Here is a 13,905-nt window from a genome sequence, read left to right on the forward strand (position 1 = left end):
GCTGTGAAAAATCCCTTTGGGGATGAAGAGGGGTAAAAAAGATCTGGAAGGAAATTAAGACACGGTTGCTGATAATTACAACGCACACAATGTCAAGCGGGTGACGATGGGCCTTGTGAGACGTGTGTGCCACTGCGAAGGATCACAGCACAGACATTTCTGCCTGGGAGACTGAGGAAGGCTTGATGGAGACAGTGGTCTTTCACCTGAGATCTACAGTATAGAAAAAAGATCATCTGGAATATTCTGAAGGTAACATCTATTGGTTTTCCTATCCAATATCTAGCTCCCTTTCTCTTTAAAGTTCAGCCTATTCTCTCATTTGTCCACACCCTGGGCAAAATTCCAGGTCTAGAACATCAGATCAGAGATTAGTGGGATTTTTACCTAACAAGAGCCAGTCAGAAACAGTAAGATTCCATGCCATGACTTTTGTTGAAACCACTGGAAAGAAAAAGACTGCTGTGATCAATGAGTGTCACTGAGAGGCAGGTAGAAGCTTTGTTTCCACAAGGAGAACCTTGACAAAGGATGCAAGCCCCACGAACAGCTCCAAAGCGAGAGATGGAAAGTGCATGGCCCAGTCCTGACAGCAGCATCTGAACCCTTAGACTCCACTGGGTTCCACACCACTTCTGCCCTTCAGGTATCGAGTTCTATGCAGCAATAGATTTCCTTTTTTGTTTATACCCAGTATGATCTGGAATTCTGTCCCTTGCATCCAGACGATTCTGACTAATACAGGTGATGAAAAGAGAACATCACAGGTAGAAATAACAGACCAAGCAGAGGAAGACGAGCAGCGAGGCATTAGACCAACTCTGGAGATGGGAAGTAATTAACTTTAGTGGAGGTAATTAACTTTACCAAAGACTGCAAGTTCACCAGAAGAGCCTGGAGACAAGAAGAAGGAGGGGACTTCCCTGTGTGACCAGGTGATGGGAACCTCATGAAGCTCCTGCGCAGAGAAGAAGTGGAACTGGTTTAGCACTTTGGTAGATAAACTGGTCAGTCATATCTGGAAGGACAAAAGAGGGGAAGAAGAGGCACAGGGACCACTGGGAGACTGCCCTCCCTAGAGAGTCCAGATGACAAGGAAGAGGTCTGAGCACACGGGACTGCTGTGCTCCGAGTGGCGCTCTGAGAACTCCGGGGCAGTTCAAGGGGCGTTGCTAATTTTTAATTTTAATTTTATAAAAATTCTAGGAAACTCGGGAAATAGAAAAAGAAGATTTGGAAGCATTATCTTAAAATTCATCAGCCTAAAATGACTATTATAATTAACATTTTGATTTTAGTCTTTGTTCCCAGGCTTTTTTTTTTTTTTTTGACAGGCAGAGTTAGAGAGTGTGAGAGAGAGAGACAGAGAGAAAGGTCTTCCTTTTCAGTTGGTTCAACCCCCAAATGGCTGCCACGGCCGGTGCGCTGCGGCTGGTGCACTGAGCCGATCCGAAGCCAGGAGCCAGGTGCTTCCTCCTGGTCTCCCATGCGGGTGCAGGGCCCAAGCACTTGAACCATCCTCCACTGCCTTTCCCAGGCCACAGCAGAGAGCTGGACTGGAAGAGGAGCAACTGGGACTGAATCCGGCGCCCCTACTGGGACTAGAACCCGGGGTGCCGGCGCCGCAGGCGGAGGATTAGCCTATTGAGCTGCAGCGCTGGCCTGTTCCGGCTTTTTAAGAAAACAATGATGATGATAATAGTTGACATGGAAGTATTTCTTGAAAACGTTATTATGCACTGGGCTCTGTTGTGTGCACTTTACATAACATGCATCAGCTCACTGAATCCTCACACGAATCGATGAGCTAGGGAAACGGAGGTACAGGAAGGTGAGAGTCTACCTCGTAAGAGCGAGAACACGGCAGAGCCAGTGTGACTCAGTGCCTACCTCTTGTCCACTCAGGCACATGCCTCCTGATACCTAGGCAGGAATTCACTTCTGAATAACTAAACAAAACTGGGACTGCATTTCCCAATGAGGATAAGGATTCAGGGGATACAGAGTTGCATATGAAAATACTTTTTCCTAGTAATGATGCTTGTTAAAGATTGCTGGTAAGAAAGATCACAGATTCCCCTGCTGCGCGATGTTATTTTCTAGTTAACACATGGTTCTAGTTAACACATAGTCTAATGCTCAAAAATAAAACAATTCAAAAGGACTCCACAGGAACCCACTCACCTGGGACTCCTGGCACACAGCAGCTGTAGCCAAGAGCCCTTAGCCTGGTGGGGTTTGTTGGCTGCTCCAAGGAGCAACTACCCGCACATCCCGAATGTTGTCTGTCCATGCCTCAGGATACTGACTCTCCGGGGATGTATGGACTGTCTAGCACGTAGGACAAACAGACCCTAGAGGGAGATGGCTTGTGTATATAGCATGATGATACTGAACACCAATCCCTTTGTTTCCAACATGGAAGTCAGGATACCTGACTTGTAAAGTTACTGTGAAGGTGAAATGAGATAATGAATATCTGTAGCCTAGGATGTGCCCTCTCTCTGGGAGGGACACAGAAGTCACAGTACAGTGGACAGCGGCTGATGCTAATTGTGGATCTCCCACATCAGTAAAATGGGACAGGGTGCAGCAAGGTGGGAAGACTGACATATGACTGTCAATGTCTAATATTTCCCAGTACTCATTTTCCCATTTGTTGTAACAAACAATGGACTAGTTTAAGAAAATTGTTTATGACACAATTATTTCAAGGAATAAATAGAATTATTAACCCAGTATATAACAATAAATATCAGTATGACAAAAACTCGTGCATTTATTCTTTTCTCATTTCACTGCTACTTAGTGAACACTGGCTCTCATCTAAATGGGTGCTTGGGAAGCCTGTGTAGTGTATTCAAAAGAGTTTGTATGCTAACTCTCTTCCTTTCTACATGTGTGACTTGGAGAATTCACTTAGTTCCTGTAAGCACAGTATCTTCATCTGTAAAGTGGCAGTAATGACACTTCTATCATAGGGACGCAGGGTTTAAACCAGATACTACTAGTAAAGGATCTGGTTTAGGGTCCCATGTACACACGTAGGGCTCAATCAATGCATACAGTTGGTAGAGTAACTGGACAGATAACTTTAGATGTGGCATTCAAGTGTTTGACACAAGACTGAAATTCTACGTTTAAAGGCACAAGGAGGCAGGTGTTTGGCTCAGCAGTTAAGATACGCACCCCCCATATCAGAGTGCACGGATTTCAGTCCCTGCTCTGCCTCTGATCTAGTTTCCTGTGCAAATCTGGGAGGCAGCAGGTTATGGCTTGTGTATTTGGGTCTCTGCCACTCACATGGGAGAACCAGAAAGAGTTCCAGGCTCCTCGCTTCAGCCTGGTCCAGCCCTGGCTGCTACAGGCATTTGGGAAGTATGCTAGTAGATGGAAGAGCTCTGTCTCTCTTTGCCTTTCAAATAAATAAACACATATGTTATTAAAGAGAATCATATACAGGGAAATCCACAGTTGCTCTTTAGCTTCCTAAAAACATCACCCTTCTTGGTCTCGAAGAGGCCATATAGGGCCTGTGTAGTCATGGATTAAGCTGACAACTACCACCCATGTGGGAGACCAGGTTTTAGCCTGGCCCAGCCTCAGCCATTGTGGTCACTTGGAAAGTGAACCAGTGGATGGACGATTTCTGTCTGTCTCTTCTTCTCGCTGTAACTCTGACTTTCAAATAACTAAATAGATCTTAAAATGGGGGGAGATGGTCATACAACAAAGGCAATGAATCAAGGGGTAGAGTAACAAATTTGCTCATTCAAAAAGGACCAAGATTATTTTAAAATTGTGTGTGTGTGTATGTATGTATGTATGGCACTACAGCTCTATTATTGGAATTTTTTTTAGATTTATTTATTTATTTGAAAGTCAGAATTACAGAGAGAGAAGGAGGGAGAGATCTTTCATCTGCTAGTTCACTCTCCAGTGGCTGTATAGGCCAGGGATCATCCAGGCTGATGCCAGGAACCAGGAGCTCCATCCTGGTCTCCCACGTGGGTGCAGGGGCCCATGCACTTGGGCCATCTTCCACGGCTTTTCCCAGGCCATTAGCAGGGAGCTGGATTGGAGTTGGAGCAGTAGGGACGTGAACTGGTGCCCATATGGGATACCAGCATTGCAGGTGGTGGCTTTATTCACAACGTCACAATGCTGGTCCCAGGACCAAGATTCTTAAAACATCTCTTGTAGTAATATTCTAGCTCAGATCTAGAATCTGCTAAGTCAAAGAATCTCCAGAAAATTCAATCATTTTACTCTAAAAGAAAAAGCACTTGATTTAAAACTGAAGAATAGCTTAGAGGTCAAGATTTTGCTATGCATACTTCAAGTCAGTGCCCATGCTCATCACCAGTGAGTCAGAGGCTGAGGAGGAATGAGAAAAACACAGAGAAAGGGAGAGGTGAGAGAGAGAGACAGAGAGAGAGAGAGAGGAGAGAGAGAGGAGAGAGAGATGGGTGAAAATGCATATGTAAGGTTCTACAAAAAGAGATATCCTTTACAGTGCACAAAAATTTAGAGTAAATTTTCAAGGACATTTTTCTCATAAGTCCTGGAAACTCTCTAGTGTTGAGTCATCAGCACTGTAATAAGAACAACTAAAATACAACAAAAATGTTTTGTGGCAAAATGAGGATGAAAAAACGAATGAACTCCTAAAGAACCTTAAAAACTTATTCATGGCATATTTAAAAGCTGTTTATTTGGGGGCTGGTGCTATGGCAAAGTGGGTAAAAGCCCCAGCCTGCAGCACTGGCATCCCATATGGCTGCTGGTTCTTGTCCTGGATGCTCTACTTTTGATCTAGCTCTCTGTAATGGCCTGGGAAAGCAGCAGAAGATGGCCCAAGTGCTTGGGCCCCTGCACCCGTGTGGCAGACCCGGAAGAAGAAGCTCCTGGTTCCTGGCTTTGGGTTAGCTCAGCTCTGGGTATTGCGGTCATTTGGGGAGTGAACCAACAAAACAGAAGACCTCTCTCTCTCTGGCTCTATCTCGTTCTTTCAAATAAATAAAATACTTCTTTTTTTTTAAAAAACCTGCTTATTTGAAAATTCACTTTTCTATTGCTTACAGATCTTGCATTGTATTCCTGGTCTGTTGACTCTTAGGGATCATTCTGACAGGACATTCAAGTTTTCCAGATGTTTTATCTGTCATTCTACCAAAGTAACAAGACTGTGTTAAAATGTAAAATGTGATAACAATGACAGGTAGTAATTATTCCCCAGATAGGCTCTGATATAACTCTACCACAGTTGTAAAGCCATATTGTACGGTAGTGTTAGCCAGGTCAACAGCATATAATTTCTGCTTTGTTTACATTACAGATTAGTTACAAAAGACCTCTCAGCAGCTCCATAGGGAAAGAATTTGCCACATTCCGGCTGGAAGAATAAAACAAAATTCACTTTTTTAAGAAAATATTAGGATTGCATGTATGCAAATAGTTGGGGCAAACACACGTAGTATGAGGGAGAGTAAATTGTTTTATGTTGAGATTGTTGTACAAAAAAAGGCCTTTTCAAAAATATTATATACAATATTCCTTTTTGTAAGCCTTTTGCCAGCATTTGCAATGCAGACATGCATCAGTGTAAGTTGTATCCAGTCCTCCAAATTTATGTCAAAGGAGCTCTCAAATTATAAGTTTGTTACACTCCTGAGGAATCCTTCAGATACTTTTAGAAGCAGATAGACTACTACTGATTAATTATTAACTCTTGAGAGGTAAAGGGAAATAGAAGCATGATTTCCTTTTTTTACTGGCTAAAAATCTTGAGAATATCTGATTTCATTTTCACTGACTACCATAAGACTTCTCAGTCAAATGGCTAGGCAAAAAAAAAGCACAAAGAAACACACACACAAGTGGACACACATGGGGAGAGGCATTTAAGCTCCACAGTGACACTTGTGGCACATTAAGACAACCAATTATAACCACCAAATTTGTGAAAGTTAATGAAAAATCCGTTTCTTGGCTCTAGTTACCACATGAATGGTCATTTGTTTCATGACCATTTTCATTATTATCTGAATTCCACTTTAGTTAAAGTCTGTCTGCAGAGTCAGGAAATGAATAGCTTGTCCCTAGGTAGCTCTCCATCTTATGTCAAGGTAGAAAACAAATTACTTCCCAGAAAACCAGCTTTCTCTGTGTTCTGATGTCAAGTTTTACTATTATAATGTTGAAAGGACTGATTTTCTCCTTTGTTTTCCTTTTTTTGGTTATATAATATAGTTCATTTGAAGAATAATTTCCTTTCAATGTTTTCGGCATACTTTAGTTCCTTTCAAAACTTTGTTTGTGTTATGATTCCATAAATCATCTCCTGCTTCCCTAATTTTTTTCTCAAACACATTGGTTTTCTAGTGATCTAAAGCACATTTTCTACTGGTTATTTGTTTTCCTGGTTTCTTTTTTAGTGATTGGCAAGGATTAGTCAGCATTGCAGAATCTTTAATAGCTTCCTTGAGAATTAGATAATTCTATGAATTCCCAGTGCACGGTTTTATCTACACATTCTCTCTTACACTGAAGCACTCTGCAGACAAGGATAAAATTGGTTCCATTTCAGGATCCCCAGCCCTGGCACACGGGCATTAAATATTTACCGAGGAAATGAATAAGCAGAAGAAAGAAAAGGAAGGAGGAGGGTAAGGAGGGAGGGAGAAAGGAAGGAAGGAAGGAAGGGAGAGATATTTCCCTCATTTGCAATTAACAGGATCAGAAAGCATGAGCTAGTGGCTGCTTGCTAATACTTGCTCACTCGCTTTCGCTTCCCCATTTGCTTGTGGTCAGTTATGCAGATGACACGTAGACAGAGTGCTGATGGCGACATTCATGGCACACTGATTTCACCTCTGTCTCCAGCAAACGACCCCGATGAGGGACCGAGCTACACCATGCTGCCCATGCCACGTCCACTCGATTCACAAATTTAAAACCGCTTCAAGTCTCACAAATTAAAAACAACTGGTAATCTTTCTTTTAAATAAAGCAATTCCTTGGTTTGGTATGTTGTAGAATATTTAAGTATTCTCAGTCACACACAATTTGTCATGTGAAAATAAGAAAGCTTATGTTTGGCAGGTAAACCCCTACACGCACAAAGAGGACATTCTTTCCTTTCTTACATTTGTGAGGGGGACAGATGCACACACAGTCCCATATTCCAAGCTTTCTTAAACCAGAAGCACCTGTTGACACAAGACACAGCCATGCAGCTTTGGTAAGAACATGAGTAAGGGAATGTGCCTTCTTTTTCTGAAATAATGGCTCTGGAACGCAACAGGCAAATGGCGTGTGAACAGGAAGGGTGTGACAGAAGCAGCAACATCAGAACACTAAATTGAAGACTCTGGTGGGTCAACCCTGGTTCCTTTTCTCTAGGCTGCCTTTCCAGAGAATTACCCCAAATAATGAAGAGGCTGGTAGAATGCTTTTGCCTCTTCCCCAGTCCAAAATAAACTGTATATTGTGTAGTATGACAAATAGAAACTAAAATGAAACTAGGAGCTGCATTTGGTTCCCAGGGACCCAGTTAGGTTACAGCACTGATTAAAAGGACCTGGAGATCATGGCTGATTCCCAAGTCCCAGCTGCGATTTGCTACAAACACTATCAGATACACAGGTACACATGGACTTCAGCTTCTTTGGTGCAGGCATACCCGGCCAAGTGATGTCCATCTGGGCATCTTTATTTCCGTTCATACTCAAGACATCTCCCAAAAGGAGATGAGTTAGTGATTGGCTGAGTACGCCTACAAAGTGAACCCCAGGTAGATTTCACCGAGTAGTTTTCTTCTGTGCGCTTTGTAAACAACGGCGTTCGAATGACTTCCCTACAGAAAGCTCTGTCAAAGGCTGCAGAAGTTGTCTGTGCTTCACGCTCCCTAAATGACTTGCAAATTTATTCAAACACAATATGAGGAGATGTTTTATTTCTTGGAATAACTGTCTGCAGTGTCCTGCACTAAAGGGTGAGGTACATCAAGCAGAAACATGGACAGAAATACATTGGTTTAGAAGCCCATAAATCCTTATTTGAGTCTGCCAACCTGAAAGCCACATTGAGCCTGCATAAACTATTTTTCCTAAATGCTACATCTGATTAAGTCATACCATTAAATGACAGCTGAACTTTAACATTAATATGATATTATTTAAATAACCACATGATTTTTTTACACTAAAAATGATGAATGATTTCTGGACAGCTCGGTTGATATAAAGCAGGGGGGCTCTTTAATGAGGTTTGACAAAACGGAGAGATACGCAGCGCATTTGTTACAGCTCGGTGGCAGGAGACCTCCCAGGGAAGTGATGGAGGTTCCCCCTGTCACTTCCTTTCCTTTTTTTATTGTCGCTAGGCAGTGAAGCAATCCTTTCGATTGCCACTTCCTTTGTCTGTGGGTTTTGAGTTTTTCTTAGGTCATTTAGATATTGCTCTTAATCAGATAATCTGGTGGTGTAGGATTCTGAGTTGGGAGCATGTGTTCAGGAAAAGGAGGGCCAATGAAGAATGATGTCACCATGGCTGGGAGAGTCCTGGGAGCCTTAGGCTCCATACCAATCAGGTTAGTAGAGAATGTACATCAGCCATGAATGCATTTGATTGGTTCCTATGTAGTAACTCTCTTACACAGAGAAGACACTTTTAGCAAAATGTTATACATGGATACACGATCAGAGAAGACTTTAGCTAATCTTAAATAGCTGTCTCTATAGTATCAACTATAAAGAAGATTTTCTTCTTTAAAATTCTAATTAAGCTATTCTACAGACAATTCTAAACAGTCCTCATTCACCTTTCCATTCATAGTTCCAAAGTGACATCATCATGCTAGATGATACTCTTATTTGCTAGATTCTGAATGTACAATAATTCCATGCTGAATACAATCAAGTACAATCTTACATATACTCATTCATTGATTTTTTAATTTATCCTATTTCCCATCAATTTTTTAGTTACACACATAAAAGGTGTTTGCTAGCACATATGAATTCAGATTATTCAGATAACCTTTACATTTTAGAAATCACTGTTAAGTAAATATATTAAATGTAAATGTTTTCCCAAACAATGTCCCTTAAAGAAAGGAAAACTAAGGCAACGGAAAGAGCAAAGCTAATACCAAGTGTGCTTCTGATAATGGCAGGCCTGCATTCCCTCTATCACAAGGAGACTATCAAAATACACAACAAAATCAGTGTGCTCCAGCCACGGGGCCTTCCTCAGGCTATGAAAAAACACTTCATGTCTAACCCTAATTTTCTGCATAGCTTGGGGTGACCCCTCTAGCTCAGGCCTTCTCTCTAATCTGAGCTTCTCAGAGATACTCAGTATGGGTCCCTGTCCAAACTAAAGTTGGTAGCAGTGCTCTCTTGTCTCAAAAGAGTTATGACACATGGTACTAACAGCAGGAGTTTGCAAGCCTGTAAAACACTACATTACAATCATGAAAAACATAGTTAAAGTGAGAGAGAGGAAGACAGGTTCCTACCTTGATCTTACCTTCGCAACATCCCTGTCAGGATCCTGGAGCTTTTCCCCAAGTTAGCATCTGTTTCTCGAAGCTAGGAGGAGAAAAGTAGGGTTAAAAACAAAACCAAACAAAACTTCATGAATTTAGATTATTTCTGTAGTACAATGAAAATAAGAATTGCATCTCATAATAGAAAATTGAAACAATAAAACTGCTTAAGTACACAGAACTGATACCTATATAAACTCTGAAAATTCTCAGATTCAGAAAATGACATGGGAAAAGTAATCCCAGGAGCTTTAAACTGGATATTTGGACTGGGTATAAAAGCAAATGCCTCATAAGCTAACACAGTTTCACATACTTCTGGGTTATTAATAGCTAATTTATAGATGTGCAAAGGACTAAAAACATAAATAGAAGTCAAAGGAAGTGAAGAAGGTTGTGACATCAATATTTTTACAGCTTCCATTCAAAAGGCTGACATGCTCCAAAATCACTCTCAATGACCTTTTGGCAGCTATTCAGTCAAATAAAATATCTTTCTAGAGGATATTTTGGGATAGGAATACAAACAGCCAGCTTCCTTTTACTGTTTCACATCCTTCCTTTTCCTCTTCACAGAATTTACACCCTTACATTTATGTAATTGTTATTGGCTATATATGTCATAAAGATTTTTTATTTTATGTTTTCTCACTTCCTGTACATCTGAAAAGGCTGTACCACTTGTACTTACTCTTTCACGTGCTCGCTGTATCTTTTCTCTGTCATGACTGAGGTTTTCCAGCATCTCCTGACCGATTTGCTCTAGGAAAAAAGAAAATTTGGGTAAGGAAAGATAATTCAGGGTGAATATGATAATAATTTTCTATAGTACCAAGTGACAATGAGTACAGAATTAAATCCAAACATTAAACATTATGCATCAGACATATATTTCTATTAACATATTTGGAAAATAAAAACATTTTTTGATAAATTTACCAATCTATTTTAGATATGATTACATGCAATCTATAATTTGGTGTTTAGAACATAACTAACAAGGTGATAATAATTAAGAGGCAAAGTGACTTCCCCAGGCCACTGAAGCAAATTATTTGCAAAGACAGAGGAAAGGCTGGGTTCAGTGATCTATTATTTTGTCATCATGGAATTTAGCCTTTGGTTTTAAATGTTTTATTTATTTTCATCTACTTGAAAGGTAGAACAGCAGAGGGAGACAGAGACAGATCTTCCATTTGCTGGTTCATTCCCCAAATGCCTGCAACAGCCAGGGCTAGGTCAGGCATAAGACAGGAACCCGGAACTCCAAGGGGGCCTCCCATGTTAGTGGTAGGGGTTCAAGCAATTGGCACTTGAGCCATCATCTGCTGCCTCCCAGGAAGCTGGGTGGAAAGCAGAATCAGCACTTTTAATATGAGATGTAGGCATCCCAAGCAGCAGCCCAACCTGCTGGGTCACAAATAAAGTTAATGGTTCTGATCTACCTCCCTCACTTCATTTTGAACTACTCTGCATATGTAAATCAGTCTCCAGTTACAACAATTGGGATTTCAATGTATTTCCCCTAAATACATTATCCTCATGTTCTTACCTACTGCAACTTCTTGGTAGTAGAACAATCTTTAGGTTTCTGTTCTTGTGGAGGCAAGAGTTCGTTAACTGTGTTACCAGTTGCTATGGATGTTTGAGTGCAGTCAAGTGGACACTTTGACTTAAGAGTTCAGGATGGAGACAGTCACCCTAGAACTCCCAATAATTTACACTGGCATAGATAGCTTAGCACATTTACTAAAAGGACGCTGAGTTCCGAGGACGTTTCCCTTGCCATGATCATCTCATCTGGGTGGTACTAGGCTGTGTTCCTTGGACTGCAAACCCTTTTGCGAGATGGAAGCAATGTCCTGACCTCACAAATATCCAGCTAACTTAATTTTTTTTCAAACTCATTCTTCATTTTCTGGGAGGTGCCTTATTCTATAGTAGAAGAATGCCAACCTTCCTTTCTTATAATCCTGTCAACTTGTGTGATACTCTATTCTCTCTCTCCCTTCTGGTACTATTTTGCTACTTATACCTAAAACAACAATCATCTCTGGCTTGGAAAGCTATAGAAAAATTCAACAAGTATCTTTTACAATAATAGCAAATAAATATTTTTTAATTTAATAGGTATACAGAGATAGAGAGGGAAAGGGGGGGGTGGAGAGTGAGAGAGAGAACGAGTGAAAGCGCCCATCTGCTGGTTCACTCTGCAAATGTCTGCAATTGCCAGAGCTGAGCCAGGCTGAAGCCAGGAGCTGGGAACTCAATCCAGTTCTTCCATGTGGGTGGCAGGGAACCAACTATTTTAGCTGTCATCTGCTGGCTCCCAGGGTTGGCTGACAGTAGCAGGAAGCCAGATCCAGAGGATGGAGCTGGAACTTGAATCCAGGCACTCCACTGTGGGATATGGGCATCTTAAGCCGCATCTTAATTGCTAGGTCAATGCTTGCTCTAAAAGCAAATAATTTCAAAGTCATTGAGAAATCACTATGGTAGTTATTTGGCTCATGTATACACATTGACAAACTTTCTTTACAAAAAAGATTTATTTATTTATTTATATGAAAGGCAGAGTTACAGAGGGGCAGAGGCAGGGGCAGAGGCAGAGGTAGAGGCAGAGAGACGTAGAGAGGTCTTGCATCTGCTGGTTCACTCCCCAAATTGCTCCAATGTCCGGAGCTGGGCCAATCCAAAGCCAGGAGCCAGGATCTTCTTCTGGGTCTCCCACTTAAGTGCAGAGGCCCAAGCACTTGGGCCATATTCTTTCTTTCTTTCTTTTTTTTTTGACAGGCAGAGTGGACAGTGAGAGAGAGAGACAGAGAGAAAGGTCTTCCTTTGCTGCTAGTTCACTCTCCAATGGCCGCTGCGGCCGGCACACCGCGCTGATCAGATGGCAGGAGCCAGGTACTTATCCTGGTCTCCCATGGGGTGCAGGGCCCCAGTACTTGGGCCATCCTCCACTGCACTCCCTGGCCACAGCAGAGAGCTGGCCTGGAAGAGGGGCAACCGGGACAGAATCCGGCGCCCCGACCAGGACTAGAACCCGGTGTGCCAGTGCCGCTAGGCAGAGGATTAGCCTATTGAGCCACGGCGCTGGCTGGGCCATATTCTACTGCTTTCCCACGCCATACCAGAGAGCTGGATTGGAAGTGGAGCTGCCGGGACTCGAACCAGTGCCCATATAGGATGCTGGCACTGCAGGTAGTGGCTTTACCTGCTAAGCCACAGTGCTGGCCCCACTGACAAACTTTTAAAGAGACATTCCATGTTATGTAATATTAATTCATCTACTTCTGTTTTCAAAAATAATGATAGTACATGTGTATATACATACTATGCTTATATATGAAGTAAATGGAGCCAAATGGTAAAAATTGTAAATATATTTCTGCTCATTGAATTCTTTGAACTTTTCTGTATTATTTAAAATATTTCAAAATAAAAATTACAACAAATTTAAGAAAACTAAATGGTTTAGGAAAAAAGAGAGATGCTAAAAACTGCAGCACAGTGGGTCATATGCAAGCTTTGTGAATACACAATGCTTGAGCTTAAATCCAGGGCTGACACAGGTTAACTGCAGCCTTCTGTGCCTCAGGGTTACATGTCTAAAATGAGAATAATAATAATGAGATTGCTGTAAAGGTTTAACAAGACAATTGGGTTAAAATATTTAGAATACTCTGCTTTTTAAATGAAATGAAAATAGAAAACAATTAAGTATGCTCTCTCACTCCCTCTCTCTCTGCATTGGAAATAAAGTGTAAAAGGGAGGCAGGCATTTGGCACAATGGTTAAATCACTGCTTGGGACCTTCAAATCCTGTATCAGAGTGCCTGGGATTGCGCCTCAGTTCCATTTCCACTTCCAACTCCCTACTAACCTACATTCTGGGAGGCAGCAGGTGATGGCCCAACTCCTTGGGCTCCTGCCACCCACAGGAGAGACCTGGATGGAATTCCTTGCTCCTGGTTCTGGCCTGGCCTGGACCTGGCTCTTGTGGGCATTTGGAGAATGAACCAGTGAATGGAAACTGTCTCTCTGAAATGGTTTGTCTCTCCTTCTCTCTCTGTTACTGCATTTCAAATAAGTAAACATATTTTAGTAAAGTTAAAAATTGTAAACTTCATTTTTTAACATAAGCTCCATCAAGTTCAAGATACTTGTATAAGCAATGATATAATTTAGTACATCCCCAAGGGCTGAGGATCTAGGACTTTAACCATGTCAATGCAGTCTTTTTTGTAGATTAGTAAGTAAAGAAAAATCAGTGCCCTTTAAACATTTTTTAAAATTAGAAAACCAAAAGGAATAAGGAGTTAAAAGCAGCCAACCAGGAGTGTGAGAGG

At 41.6% G+C, this 13,905-nt stretch overlaps 1 protein-coding gene across 10 annotated transcripts in view; it reads right to left on the bottom strand.

Moving 5' to 3' along the window:
• Positions 1-13,905, bottom strand: part of VTI1A (vesicle transport through interaction with t-SNAREs 1A) — a 378,509-nt gene that overhangs the window by 135,450 nt on the left and 229,154 nt on the right. For 8 of the 10 annotated variants that reach the window (XR_011382257.2, XM_002718711.6, XM_051823644.3 and 5 more), the window contains 2 exons: positions 10,245-10,315; positions 9,535-9,596 (listed from right to left, as the gene is read on the bottom strand). Coding sequence is in view for 9 of the 10 variants with exons in the window: in XM_002718711.6 (XP_002718757.1) it covers positions 9,535-9,596; positions 10,245-10,315 (133 nt within the window). In the remaining variant the exon portion in view is untranslated. Of the gene's footprint in view, positions 1-9,523; positions 9,597-10,244; positions 10,316-13,905 lie in introns of all 10 variants that reach the window. The other 2 variants (XM_008270523.5, XM_008270522.5) reach the window with 1 other exon arrangement.

Source organism: Oryctolagus cuniculus, chromosome 15 (genome assembly GCF_051225735.1).
Source record: "Oryctolagus cuniculus isolate XC-2025 breed Fujian yellow rabbit chromosome 15, ASM5122573v1, whole genome shotgun sequence".
NCBI classification, from domain to species: domain Eukaryota; kingdom Metazoa; phylum Chordata; class Mammalia; order Lagomorpha; family Leporidae; genus Oryctolagus; species Oryctolagus cuniculus.